Raw genomic sequence first — 16,101 nt, 5'->3', positions numbered from 1 at the left:
TATATACGCAAATTATAATACATTTCGTAACTACGCTCTAAACTAAGACCAGCCCAATTGTATAGATTTACTGATCCAAAGCAGATTAGCCCAAAAGTAGTGATATTAAGAAGACTAATTGAATTGGGCCCAAATAGAAACTGGCCCAAATTTGAACAGATTTATACACTTGGTAACCAATTTTCATCCGCTACTAAAAATCACTATTTTTCCATTTGAAATTTTCTACCGAAAAATATTCAGTAGATATCATCACAAATATTTTGATTGAATTAGTGAGAAAAAAAATAGTTGTGTTTCCATACGGAAAAATTAGGAAGTTTTCCAGTATTTCTGTGAGAATTTATTTTTCACGATATGTTTTCCAAGTGTTGGGTGACAAAATTATGCTTTATAACACAAATTTCTCAGTGATCACGGAGAAAAAATGTCTTTCTTTCTAGAAGTGATCCTACTATTTATGTGATATTAGCTTTTTCAAACTATTTAACTTAATGAACCATCTTTGGAATTTCGTTACACAACTTTTTTGCTAAAGTTTAATTTTAAAACAACTAAAATTACAAAAAAAAAAAATGATGAATTTTGGTTAGTCTTTAAATAGTGATCCTTAAAAAAGGGAATTTTCATGAATTATGGTTACACAACTTCAAGATACTTGATTGATTTAGCCCAAATAAGAATGGACTAGGATAAAAAATGCAAAATGGGCTCAAAAGAGTATATTCCTAAACTCAATTCGGCTTTACATTATTGGAAGTAATTGAATGACCCTTTTGAGTATTGGAATGAAAGTGTTATTTTTCCTTTAATCAGATATATCGTGTTTGAGTTTTGTAAATAATTTTTTCAAGGGAACGTTCAAATTCCGAATGTTGAAGGCATAAGAAATAAAAAAGTAAATATTACTTCATCCTTAATTAAAAGTCTTGGGTACGAGTTTTGAAAAAGTAATCTCCTTTAGTATGAAGTTCGATCTCTACCCTTAAAGTGAGACTTCTAGCTAGGGGTGGAATAAGAACTTTTTATAAAGAAGATCCAAAATATAATAAAGTAAACAGACAAAGAATGGAACATGATTCAACATCTAATAACTTTTTATACGTAATGTAATTTTACGTTAAATTAAGAGGTTTTGTATAACCTTTATTGAGTTTCCTAGCTTTGCCCTCTTCTTCTTTTTTTACATAAATACAAATTAATTGAATTTCAAAACGAATAGAAATAGAGCATCATGTGAAATAACAAAAGGGATTGCTTTTTACTAGGCACCTCTTTTACATACTTTTATTAAGTAGACTGAGATTTTTGAACTTGAAAGGCAAGTTTACCTTAGAATAATCAATAAATACTAGTTTTGAAGACACTTGGAGAACTTAAAATGAAGTCATTCATGTTTCCGTTCATATTTACTTGTTCATATTCAATTTGACATATCTTTTAAAAAGTAGTACTAAATAAAATAATAATTTTATCATACTATCCCTAATTATAATTTTCTTCGTCTCAATTTATGTGACATCATTTAACTTGAAATAAAATATAAGAAGAAAAGTTAGACTCTTTATAGAATTTATTGAAAATATACGTAAACTGGTCTAAACACCACATACGACTATGTTTGGAAGTCTTGTTGACTTGAGAGCAATTATTGTACCGTTGGAGTATAAGATAAAAGAAATATTTTGGCTTTTTTCTTTTCAAATCCCCAAATACTATACAAATTGGCACCATGTTATAGTTGGTATCAGTTTTGTCTACTCCAACGGTTATATTCCCTCCTATTTTCTCCTCCTTCTTCTAAGAACATTAACGTAGTCCGCGTAATCTCATAACTTAAATTTGAAAAAAGTGATGTGTATACAGACTTATCGCTATCTCGTAAAAGATAAAAAATAATTGAGTTCATCATGCTCATAATATGCTCCACTTTTGATGTTTACAATGAAAGATATTGCGGAATCAACTTTCCTATCCTATAAAGATTGGACTTGATCTGCATGCATCTTATTCTTTCTTAATCTCACTAATGAGATTAGACTATTTTTCCTATACTCAACTTGTAAAATTTCACTAAATTTATCGTTATCGTAATTAAATCATGTTTGGTGTGAGGAAGTAGTTGAACACTATTTCCTTTTTTTCTTGTTATAAACAAAAACTCCTCAAATGTCAACATTGTAAAGCTCTAGGTTTCTCCTTACAACTATTAAATTAAAATTAACTCATAAAATACATTAATTATTTTACCATATAGTATTATCTAAGTTTATTCAAACACGTCACATAGAATAAAGTTAGTCAATTTTTTGAAAGATAGGGTTAAAATCCCTATTAAAGATATAGTATATTGCAAGTAATCAATTTAGCTTTTACTTTTTTTTTTTTTTTTAGGTAAAGTTGTTAGCTTTTATAGCTAAAGTTAGACTTCTTTATTTTTTTTTATCATAGCTTTAATTCCCAATGGAATCTAATAAGTTTTACTCTTTTCTAGAGACTCCTCCTATACTACTAACTTTAATGCATCTGATAATTTTGATATTAAGTATTTTACTCGTTAGAGTGAAATTTTTCAGCACAAATTCAAATTAGTTAGATAGAAAAGCAATCCTAACGCAGGATCTAGTACACAAAGATGGGTCTGGAGGTAGAGAAGGACCACAAATGAATAGTATATTAGCATGATTGTCTTTGAGAACGTTCGATAAAATTAGAACGTTACAAAGAAGATATGTGCATGATAAATACCTTTTATGAATGTTAACAACTTATAAGTGTTTGATATGTACTCTCTTTCATTTTATATGACATCATTTTTTCCATCCACTTTGAAAAGAGTTGTACCTTTTTATATGTGTTTCCACGAGGTCAAGAGAGGATAGCATATACACAGATAAGGTAGAGAGACGGTTTTTGATAAACCATTGGATCAAGACGAAAATAGAATAGAAAAAGACATAATACAAGTCTCAAGACAAGAGTTAATAGCAAAACAAATACTACAATCGAACTAGATGAAACAACAAATATCAACAAAATCAAAGAACAACAAACTACATGCATAGCAACATGCTTTTATAGTCAAAACATATTTTGCTTCATTTCCACAAATACAAAATAACTCGATATTAAAAAAAACACTTAAAAGTTAGCCAACAATTAGGAAGAATCAAAACTTTCTTTCATTCTTAAATTTTGTGCCGAATCAAACTAAAACATATAAAATACAAGACAATTCGATCGTTAACTTTTCTTCACATAATTCAATTTCAACCAAACTAAACGATACATCGAAAAATACAGAGATATAAAAGAAGAGAATAATTGAACCAAAGAATCCACAGCTTGAGAGAAGACCTGTTTTAGTTACAAACATGTTTACAAGGGTATTTCCCTTTTGACACCTAAAATTAGATCATCATCCTTCAAAAGCCTAAAAATGAACAGAGAACGGCATAAAGCGCGAAAATAAGAAGAAAGAATACACCCCACCAAACTCGAAAACAACCATATAATAAATAGAAATTTCGATTATCGATCTTAAATATATCACACAAGCCTAATTAGTCGTCACTGATGAGCTTTTTAAAGGTGATTTATCTTTCAACGAATCGTTTCTACGCTCTTGCTCAGCTCCTCCAACTTCTTCATCCTCATTTTCTCGCTTTCGCCCACCAGCTAATACACATACGATGAAACATTACGATCAGACACAGAAAAACGTTCTAAATGTACTCACACGAATAAAATAATTTGAAAACGAGAACATCAATGAATTTGTATTCACCTCCATCAATCTTGTTATAAGTTGTACTTTTTCCTTGTGTTTTTCGTTGAAGGCCTCGAGAGCTTCTTTGTATTCTCTCTCCTGTAGTCACAAATTGAAATGGCCACAATCAAGAATCTCATATATCAGTATAAGTAGTAAGTCCCATCTCGCCGGTTAAGCAAATTCAGATGGAATTCAATATATTAATGTCTATGTTGCTCAACTCTTCAAAATCATCACGTATGTGTCGGATCCTCCAAACACCTATGCATTTTTTAAGCATACTACATGGGTGTAAAAACATTTTTGGAAGTTCCGAACAACATAGATTGACAGATCTACCATCTAGAAGAATTATTACCCAGCCAACATGACCCCATGTCAATGAAAAAGATCTTTAAACAATAAATAGAGAGTTCAAAACACAAGAAAAGGACAAAAATACATCAAACGGGCTATGTAGACGAAAAACACGAAGTGAATTAATGCCATCGACTAACCCTTAGTTGGTAAAGTCACCTAATAACTAAAGCAAGTTGGATGTAGTAGCAAGCACAAGTCGAGCTAACTACTAACACGACAAAAAGGACAAAAGTACATCATACAGGCTATGTAGATGACAAATGTTAAGTGAATCAACGACATCCACCCAACCCTTAGTTAGCAAATCACCTTGGAAGTAGCAAGTATTAGACGAGGTGAGTACAAATTGGCATGGATCGGTCTGTTATAGGAAAAAGACAACTCCTAGACTATATATTATAATGAAGCCGAAAATGGTGAGGGTTCAGTCAAGAACGTAGTGGCAAATAATATGTTTTATACCTTCTTCTGGCAAGTCTGGCCCAGGGGTTTTAACTCCTTGTTGACAATATCAATCCTCTTTCGGACAGTTGAAACTTCTTTCTTCATTGGATCTGCTAATGCTTCTAGTTCCTGATAAAATTTAGTTTGAACTTCATGAGTTTTATATATATAGACTGTGAGGAAACTTGATCTGAAGTAAATTACCTTTCACAACAGTTCAAATTTACCCAAATTTACAACATATTGTACCAATAATTCGGAAACGTACAGACTACCCTCCCTAGACCCCCACACTTGTTGTATTACACCGAGTATGTTGTTGTATAAAATGGCAAATCTTGATCTTTCCACAATAACAAGAACTACCCTTGTCAACAGTACAAATTTCCAAAATTTATAATTACAAAACCAGATTTATGCAGAAAACCATAATTTTATAGAAGAGAATTAGATAGATCAGAGTTCTTTTAGAGCTCCTTCTTCCCTAAAATGCTCAAAAATAAGAGAAACCCCAGAAAGGAAATGGAGAAAAAGCAAAGACAGAACTGCATGATAAATTTTCACTTATAAATTCAAGAATGAAGAGAAAATCAAACCCCATACTAAGAAGACATGAAAACACCAGTCTTTAATCTTCAAGTATGCACAAACCCAACCAAAATCCAAACTTCAAGGGCAAATTTCCAACTCAATATTGAAGAATGAAGAGAAAATCAAACCCCATACTTGTAAAAAAAAAAAAAAAAAAGAACAAGCCTAACTTCAATGTCACCCCACCAAAATCCAAACTATAAGAGCAAACTTCCAGTTCAAAATCCAAGAAAATCAAACCCCAGAACACACCAATTTTTAATCTTCAAGTATGCAGAAAAACCCCACAAAATTTTTTTCCAACTATAAGGCTAAATTCCCAGCTCAAAATTCAAGAATGAAGAGAAAGTTGTAACCTTTTTTTAGTCAAAAAACAGTAAACAAACCTCATAACAAGCTATTTCAAGTTCTTGAGCTTAAAAATCAAAACCACACAAACACCAATCTTTAATCTTCAAATATGCACAAACCCCACAAAAAAATTCCAACTTTAAGGCAATGAACAGAAAGTTGTAAGCTTTTTTTGTCCAAAAAAAAAAGTTGTAAACAAACCTCATAATACTAACAAGTCTAAAGCTTAATTACAGCTTCTTGAGCTAAAATCTCAAACCCCATACTTAAAAAAACAATCTTTAATCTAAAACATACAGAAAATCCCACCATAAAATCTCAACTTTTTACACTAAATTTCAAGAAGTTTAAATGTTTTTTTTGTCAAAAAAAAGTAAACAAACCTCATAATACTAACAACTCTAAAGCTAATTACAGTTCTTGAGCTAAAAAATCAAAACCCCATGCTTAAAAAAACAATCTTTAATCTTAAAATATACAGAAAATCCACCAAAAATCTCAACATTTTACACTAAATTTCAAGAAGCTTAAATTTTTTTTGTCAAAAACAGTAAACAAACCTCATAATACTAACAACTCTAAAGCTAATTACAGTTCTTGAGCTAAAAAAAATCAAAACCCCATACTTTAAAAAAACAATCTTTAATAAAAAAAATACATAAAATCCCACAAAAAATCCAAACTTTATCACTAAATTTCAAGAAAATGTAAACAAACCTCACGAATAATAGCCAAACGTCTAGTTTCCTCTTCAATACGACCCAACTGAGCTTGAACTTTCTCCTTAACTTCAAGTTTCTTTTTTTCAATCTCTTCTTCCTTAGCTTTAAAAGTTGAAAGTGCAGATTTTGACATTTCTTCATCTTCTTTACTTAAATTACCATTAAAACTCAAACTCCCTGAAATCTGACCAGCTTGCATCAGTGTCTGTAGCTGTTGTTGATTCTGCATTTTTTTTTTCTTATTATTTTTTTCACTAAGAAAGAAAACAAAGAAGAAAACCCTTGTTCTTGTTTGAATTCTTTCTTTTTAATCTTTTTTTTTTTTTTTGCTTTTTTTCTTTAGCTTTTGCTTTTTTGGTATGATGGAAATGGAATGGACCCTTCTTTTTCTTTTCACTTTTTTTTGGGTTCTAACTGTTACAAGGTGCTTATGGTATGGTACAATATACAGAGAGGGGGTGCGTGGTGGGGAGTGGGTGGAGGGCAAGGGGCATGGACAGGCCTTATTGTTTAAAGTTATATTGACAGCACATCTAATCATTTTTTCAAAAAAAAAATGGTTTTGTGTGTGTGACCCACAAAAGAGAGGGGTGAAAAGTATTGAAGACGATAATAATATATTCAGTGAAATTTTACGTGTACATAGACCTTATCACTATTGAATATTATTGAGTGGAGATAGAGAAGCTGTTTCTGAAAAATCTTTGGCTCAAATACAGTTATTTCAGATATAAAGAAAAAAATATAGCACGTCGCAATAAGACAGTGAAAATCTACTACTAGAGAGAAACAATAAAAATAAAGCAGTGCAACAATCGAGATACAATAAACTATATATTAGGATGGATTAATGAAACGATAATAAATACAGATGGATATCAAAAATAAGAATTATATATAGTAGTAATATAATTAGTACACTGGCAAACATTAATCATTATAAGCTCAAACACTATATTACCTATTAACCTTCTACCCATACGTGTCATCAGCACCATTTTTATGTAAGGTCATATTCTTAGTAATCCAAAATTGCATTATATCTTGTCTCATCGCATCTCCTCAATTTTTTTTTTTGATTTGTCCCTATGAAAAGTGTAAATAGTTAAAATACTGTGGGTGATCTCAAGTTAAAATATACTTATTTTGTTTAGCCGAGGATCTATCGGAAAGAAACAATATCTCTGCTTTGTTGAGGAGAATTTCGGAGAGTCGTTCTTCTAAAGGTGCACAATGCATATAGGAATAAAATATGTGGACACTTTATCCTTTTCAAATCATATTTTATGGGATTATATTAAGTATGTTATTGTTGTCGGGTATGATGAACCTCTTTCCTTCTGTTTCTAGAGTTTCAGAATAGATCTTCGTCTATTCCTTATCTGTCCATTTTATGTTGTTGTTTTTCCTAGTTAACTTTCTGGTATTCAACATCTAAATTAATTTATTCGAAAAAATTTTGGTCCACGTCATATAGGAATCACAAAGGAAAATATTTTCCCATAGAGAATTTTTCTCACATGATTTAAATTTAAGATATCTAATTAAGAATAGAAACAATATATTTTTATCGATGACTAAGTTAAAGATGCATTTTCTCCTTGATTAACTATGGTATCCAACATCAAAATTGACTTATTTGATTAAATATATTCACACCACATATATCACTCACGAAGAGAAACATTTCTCATAAAAAATAATAATTTCAAACTCAAGATCTCTAGTTGAAGAAGAGAGAGGAATTTAATTTATTCATCCATGGCTAAGTAAAGACATATATTTTTTCTTCAAATTAATCATTTGTTATTCAACATATCTTTTATTTGATATCAGTATCAATCAAACATAAACTAATTTAACTATACATTATATAAGATAATTTTATTCATCTCGATACATCGACCGACGGCTAAGTAAATATATATGAATGTAAAAAAGCAAAAATCAACAAGAAATGTCCCAACCACCAACAAGGCAAACTATTCATAAAAGTATCATTGGATAAGAATTTCATTGCTTTAATTTGCTCATTTCAGAGCTTGTCTTCATTCACTTTTTCTTTTTTTTTTTTACTATTATATATGGAGTAGCATTTATTAGATACAATATATCAAATTAGGGTTGATTGGTACGCGAGATAAGATAGAATATCATATGATTAAATTTAGAACTAAATTTATGTTATATTTAATTGAAGGAAGAAATTTATCTCAAAAATATATGTATCATCAACGTACAAATTTAATCAGAACTGAATTCTAAATATCTCATATTATTTATTCAATTTAATATTATTTTATTCCACCTTCAATATAGAATAAATTATTTCAATTAGAATTATGAGATAATTTAATCGGTAAATCAAACAATCATTTACCATAAAACTAGTACAATAGAATTGTACTACTAACAAGAGATTTCAATGCCTGTCTTCACTCACTGCTCAGACTAGTCATGAATCTTTTCAAAGATTGCAAAATATTTATTTTTATCCCCATTTGAAGACAAAATATCTTGTTTGGGATATAATTTTTTTATATAAGAAAAAAAATATTATTATTATACCAAAGATGAGAATCATACGGAAAAAAGAATTTTTACAATGGTGTTTGAACCCTCCGCCTCAATTACGAAAATCAAAAAGCTCAATGAGTGAGCTAGCACTTAAACCCTTGTTTTGGCGATCATGTTCTCAAATCCTTAATTTTATAGTAAGTAACAGATTAGCCCCTCATCGATCCTCGTATCATAGGACCTTGAGCCCTTAGTGAATAAACACAAATAGTTTGCATGAACTCAAGGCGTTATGAATCAAGTTACGATTCATGTCATCCAAATGGTCACAAAAAAACTTGTTTGACATCACACCAAGTATATTCTTATTTTATTACTGTTCTCTAATGGAACTATGGTCCATACTGCACAAACATGACACATGGATCCATGAGATTAAACAACATGTCTATATGTGAGTATATTCTAAAACAATATATCTATCCCATAAAGATATTCAAGAGTAATATATTTGAGTACATTTTGTGTCTCATATACTCGATTTATATGAAATTACACCGAACATATATTCTTATTTTATTATATTTTATTACTGTTCTCTAATGGAACAATGGTCCATACTGCACAAAACCTTTTTTGTTGTTATATTTTCTATTGAGCTTTTACTACCCAACTCCAACTAACTCTTACACTTCCTCCACATGGCTTTGGTGTTCAATACTTTACATTACTTGAATTAATTATACAATAAGGTTTTTATTAATTTATTTATACTTCTTTTGCTAAGGCAAATTGTAACGTTGATGTTGTTGCATGCCATAAAGATAATGGACAGCTTGACATTGTTCACTTGAGTACTCTATCTTTTCAAGACTCTTAGGTATGGGACACTGCTCGAAATACCTCGATTTTTTTATAACATGTTCGAGTTAAATAACAATAATTTGAAGCATATTTTTTACACTATTTTGGAAACCTGAGGACTCAATCGTATGAATATGTAAAATACTGGATTTTCAATTCTAGCAAGAAAGAGATGTGTTTCCTACTTATATAATTAGAGAGCGATCAAATTTGTATTTGTGCATTGCAAGGTCTAATTATGAAAATCGATTGTGAGATCTCTGTTTAATAGTGAAAGAATTTCAACCATTCTACCACAATTTTCGTTTGATCTTTGCAAGACTTTTAGGTAAGGTGCCATTTGTTGAGTCGTTTGTGTGAGTTTGCTCACTTATCAGTCTTCTAAGATCAAATAAAGGAGAGGCAGGTTGGTGGATTGAGTAGCTATAGGTTGTCATCGAGTGTAAAACTAGTTAATTTGTTTTACTTAACTTGTTTAGGACTGAAATGTGACTGTTATTATATCGTTATTTTTATTGATATAAATATTTAATACATATACGTGAAATTTACTAACTCCACTTATTCAGATATGCATGAGATAATTTCATTTAGAGGCAAAGCCATAGATTTCGCTAACAAGACTCAAAATGTTAAATAATAATAAATACAAAAAAACATCTAATATAACCTGATAATATATTATGTATATAACTTTCCGACAAAAGGAATACGTATGAATCCTTGCGCCTTTATTTACGATAGAAAGTCAAAGTACAAGAGTTGAATAAGTCTGGTCTACTGCAGAAAAATTCAATAATTAATAAAATCTAAATTTTAAACATAGGAGTAAAGTAATTAACTACTGAAAAAACTAACTTAATTATTTTTAATTTAGTCTCTCTTTTTTCCCCTCTCATTTTACCAGTTTGTCTTTTCAACTATTGGAAGAATAGGAGGTATGGGAACTATTGTACTGAAAAATGATTTTTTTTAAATAAGTTTTTATAAAAATAATAATTTCAATTCTTAAAGAAAGGGTGCTTAAGAAAAAAGTTTGGTAAAAGAGTGGGCAGATAGGGTGGCATGCATGACTCACCAACACTAAAAAGAAAAAAATGAATAAAAATCAGAGATAAATAAATAAATGATAATAGAATTAGCCTTGAGAAAGAAGAAACAATTATATCTATTAATTAATTATCTTGGTAAGTATTTTTATATTCTTAGTCCGATATTTCGAATTCAAAATGTAATAATGAAATTGTCTTTACTATGAAGTGTTTTACTCATAGTAAGACACTATTATGTGCGAAATCAAATTAATTGAACTCTAAAAGTATATTAAACACCGAATAAGAAATAAAAATAAAGAAAATAATTTGAAAGTTTTAGCTAACTTTCTTAACAAATGTGATCAACTTTTCAATATTGAATATTATTTATTATATATTTTATATATTATGAGGAAGAATCGTTGTCTGTCATAAAAAGGAATAAAATACACACATATTATTTCCAAATTATTTTTCTAACATTTTATTTTACTTGTTAGTTGGTTATGATGAGGTCAAGTTGTACTTTACATATTCAAACTTATTTTATTTTTTAAAAAAACTAATATTTATAACCATAAAGTTGATAGTGCTTAATCTTTTTTATTTTCTTTGGGAACCATTTTCTTCCTACTTGACTAGTTGACATTTCGAGATTCAAAATTTAAATTAAATTTTATTTTTTATCAGACGGTTGAGATTAATCGATCACTATGATCATGGCCCTAGGAATCTATTTTGTGGGACCATCAACGGTGGATGATCAACGCACGTAATAATTAGTAATCAATTTCGCGTGCTAATTAATTTGTCTACTCGTGCAAATATATTTTTGATATTATTTGTGGTTGTTTGTACAAAACCTAATCATTTTTATTTTTTAAAAAAAAATTGGTTGTGAAAATTTAAAATGTTGTAAAAATAAGAAAGGGAAGAATAAAATTCATTAAGGAGATTTGGTGAACTAAAAATTTAAACGAATAATAATTGTTCGAGTCGATTAAAATTTAGAACTTTACGATATACAAAAAAAAAAAAAAAAAAGAGTGACTTTTTGTTGGTGAAATAAAAGGACTCAATGATGATAGTAATTATGAATTTGTCTAGATTTTATTTATTTATTTTTGAATATACTAGAAAAAATGACGATGTCGATATATGAGTATTTAGTGACTATTTCCTTAAGGACGACGGAAATAATTTTTTGAATCGATTGAATTTGAAATTTTTGAATATATTAAAAAGAATTGATATATAAATTTAGCTTTATTCGTCCTAATTTATGTGACACATTTCAAAATCCAATATTTAAATAAGTTTATCTTTAATTGTAATTTTTCATACATTCTTTAAATATTTTAAATTTTGATTGTCAATTATTGTGCTTATATAGTGTTTTTTTACTTAACTTTCAACTATATAAATTTTATTTCAAAAAACATGAAAATTTTATGCCCAAATTCACATAATCAAACTTAAATTATTTGACTCTTGAAATTCGAATTGTGCTACATAAATTGAGACAGAGTTAGCAATATATTATGAGTACTTCATGACTCATTCCTTCTTTATGAATTTAAATAGTACTTAATTATCTTTTCATTTAATTAAAGATGCTTACAAAATAATGATAATCCTTGTTTTATTTGTATTATTTCTTCAAAGATTTGGATTTCATTTTCAAAACTTTGTCTTTAATCATTTGCTCTGTCATGACAGACCAAAAAATTTATAATATTATGATACTTAATTGGTATTTTAATTAAGTACTAGTTAAGTATTCTTTTAATTCTCATATAAAATTTAATCCACTGCTTGAAAATGAAGGTAGTTAACCAACTGTTTTTTCTTGGATTCTTGACCTAAATCCAATTATTAGCTCAAAAAAATATTATCATAGGGATTAAATAATTTTCTTAATACTATATTAGAAGATAACAAATTAAATTGATAAACAATAAGAAGACTTTGTCTTGGCCTTTTTTAATTGGTGTTTTTTAAAATCAATTGAAAAAATTTGGTTTACCATAATTTGAATTTGGAAAAGTTTTTGGAAAACTATTTTGTAGAGAATTCATGCATTTAGATTACTCTTTAGGAAAAAATTAAAAGCTAAATTGATCCAAAAAATTAATTCAAAACGTCCTTTTAAAAAGTAGTTATCACAATATAGGTCTAAATTAAAAATCCATTAATTATGATTTATGTTAGTTCACGACTTTAATATATTTCATAACAAAGTCATGACTCATAGGTCTCAACTCATACATAGACCTGAAAATGATGTGTAGTTAAAATAGTGAGTATTAGGATTACTTCACCATTGATTAGATGTTTTCAATTTTGAGCTTTCGACATGAAAAAATATGTTAGAAAATACGTACTCCTTAAATGATCAAGTCTTCTGTGTCATAAATTTTAATTAGTCATGATTTTAATATAAATATCAGATATCGAGTGAGAAATTGAAGAAAAGAAAAGAGACAACTAACATGTCTTATTCATGTGGATTTATCCATAACGATTGAGACTTTATTTGTTTCTTTATAAAAATAAATAAAAAACAATTAATATATTTTCGATCATTTATAAACAGAAAAATAATTAAACTATCATATTCAGTTGGATAATCCAACATTTTTGATACCTTAGTTCCACCTATTTGTACACATTTTCTTTTTGTTTGTATTAATAAAAATCCTAATTGGACCTCATTTAATAGTATTTATTTTTTTAAAATTAATAGGTTCTTAGATGTTACGTGACAAATATTTTTTTTCCTAATTTAGTAAATAAAGTTGTAAAGCACATTATTAATGGTCTCGATTTCAATCCTGAGTATTGAGAAATTTCTTAACGAAACTTATTTGATATTTTAATTGATTTTACGTGATACAAATTTAAATTTATTGAATTAGTAGTAATTATATTTCAACTCCATAGTTGATTGGTTGAATGATAGAATTCTAATCTGTTGAACTGCTTATTTATGTGATATTGAAGCTTTACCTACTACCCACTTCTTCTTATATATTAATTATTCACGTTTGACTTTTTTTTTACGCTCTCTAAAAGTTATAAATAAGAAGAATAATTCTATCAATTTATCCTTTCGATTACTTTTTTTTTTTTTTAGAATATTACAAATTAGTTTACACTTTTAAACATAATCAATAGCTAAAACATCATGAAAATATAGCTCTCAATAAATAATTGTCAACGAGAATGATTTTATTAAGAAGTGTATAGTCCACACGTACACGACCAGGGGAAAAGAAGGTGAGGAACAAAGGGCGATTCTGCCGTTAACTAAGAAGGCGATATATTGACTTGGAGAGGAAAGAAAACAAATCGCGATGATATTTTCTTGTTTCTCAATAGGTCTGTTTCATCTTTTTAAACAAAAATTTCACATAAGTAAGATTTAAGAAGATATTATTTTCAATATTTGGAATGTTCAAGGATCCTATTATAATTGGGCCAGAACCAATATAGCCCATAGTTCCAAACATGCCAAAATTATCCAAAAGGTATTATGAGCTTTCTTATGTATTCCCTTTCTTATCCCATTCAAATATATGAGCGCAAAATACTATCTTGTTTTATTGTTACTTAGCAATAGAAGCTTGCTTATGCTACTTCGTAGACACTTTTTCGCCCTCTTCACTCTGGACATGAGCGCTAGTAGGCACAGAAAAAGAACAGGTGAAGTGTATTGTTCGTAATGAAAAGAAAGATGAGAATAATTTAGAAATAACAAACATTATAGACATAATAATGTTGTATAACTATAGTATCGACAATTGTGTTCCAGAAGTATAGTTTTGTTTGCTATGAAGGCTACAGTTTGTATATTTTTGTCCGTTTGTATATTTCGCTTGCGAATATACAAATAGGGTAAGTATATACAAATTTTATATTTATACATTAAGAAATTTTTTTCATAACTCCATCTGTATATTTCGCTTGCCAATATACTAACATGGTAATTTGTTATAAATTTTTTCATAAATTATATAAAATAGCTACGGTAAACATATACAAAATTCTGGATTTATATAATCAGAAATCAATCTGTAGCCGGGAACTATAATTTTCTTAAGTTGTAGCTATAGTATCTAATATAGGCTAAATATTTGTTATTCTTCATAATTTTCCCAAAAAATATATCACTACTTTGCCTCTTTATTGAACCTTTCTCATGTGAAAACACCTGATGATCCATAACAAAAAGGCCTCATATTTTAGCTGGGCTTAAACTCTACAAAAAGAAATGGGCCAAGTTTTGGTGTGTGAAATAATTGGTTTTAATGGGTTAATTTGCACAAATAAGTTAGTTGATTTCACACTCTTGTTAATTTCATCCTCGAATTATTCACAAGTTTTGTCGGATTGGTAAATCTTGCTTGTATTTAACTATTATTCAAAACTTACGACATATTGGTATGACTTAGTGTTATTTCTTCATTTTGGCTATTTTGTTAAATCGCTTACAAGTGCTAACAGTATAAAAATGACTTGGTAGTATCTTTATTCTACAAACCTTGCTAAATTGTTCATGTATCGCGATAAATTTTGTATGACTTAGTGCTATTTTCTATCTATCTTGTTAAATTATTCACAAGTCGTATCTTATTGAGTAATTCACAAGACATGATAAATTAGTATAACTTGAGTCCATCTTCATTATACCTATCTGTTTAAGTACCATTTCATTCTATCTATCTTGTTAGACTTGAGTTTTTTTTTACCGATTAACCCTTTTTGGGATAATGATTTAGAAAATATGACTTTCTGAGATAATGATTTAGAACATTAAACGGCAGGCATATTTAAAGCGCGGAGAATAGATATCAATGTTTGAACTTTAAAATAACAAAACAAATTTTTAGTAGTATGAAAACAAGGAAGACCTTGGAAAAATAAGTCACGTGCAAGCACGTGATTAATTTAAGTTACTAATCGCATGCTTACATGTTCACTTTGATTAATAATTGTTTTATATTATTTTATTAATTTATAAAATCAAAATAAAATCAGTTTTAGAAAAATTCTATTCTATCATTATAATTAATTCTTTTTTGAAAGTGTATACAAATTTATCACGTTCTAAAAAAAGTTTCTTAAGTGGTAAATTAATAAAATTATCCTTGGTAATTATAATTTCTCATGACTAAATTGGTTGGAAAATAAGTAATCACCTAATTAGTTATCTCGAGATTAGTTATTTCAGAATTGTTATCCCATCCTCAATTTTCAAAGTGAGATAGAAATCATACTACAATCTCAAAATAAGTAATTTAAAATAAGTTGTAGCTAATCCACAGATTTATCTCAACCAAACATGAGATAAACATCCTAAATTGATTTCAGAATTAGTTATCTCTATCCCTCGTATCAAATGAGTTCTTAAAGTCGTGCAAAAAAATGGACAACTAAGGATTGT

General features: G+C 28.6%; 1 protein-coding gene across 1 annotated transcript; it reads right to left on the bottom strand.

The window, feature by feature from the left end:
- Nucleotides 1-3,324: 3,324 nt before the first annotated feature.
- LOC125871666 (uncharacterized) lies at nucleotides 3,325-6,647 on the bottom strand. Its single transcript, XM_049552304.1, has 4 exons — nucleotides 6,236-6,647; nucleotides 4,595-4,705; nucleotides 3,788-3,868; nucleotides 3,325-3,678 (listed from the first exon to the last, which is right to left on the bottom strand). The coding sequence occupies exons 1-4, from the start codon at nucleotides 6,467-6,469 to the stop codon at nucleotides 3,604-3,606; spliced, it is 501 nt and encodes a 166-aa protein (XP_049408261.1). The 5' UTR covers nucleotides 6,470-6,647; the 3' UTR covers nucleotides 3,325-3,603.
- Nucleotides 6,648-16,101: the final 9,454 nt, after the last annotated feature.

This window comes from Solanum stenotomum, chromosome 7 (assembly GCF_019186545.1).
Source record: "Solanum stenotomum isolate F172 chromosome 7, ASM1918654v1, whole genome shotgun sequence".
Classification (NCBI taxonomy): domain Eukaryota; kingdom Viridiplantae; phylum Streptophyta; class Magnoliopsida; order Solanales; family Solanaceae; genus Solanum; species Solanum stenotomum.
This window is presented reverse-complemented; position numbering and strand designations above follow the sequence as displayed.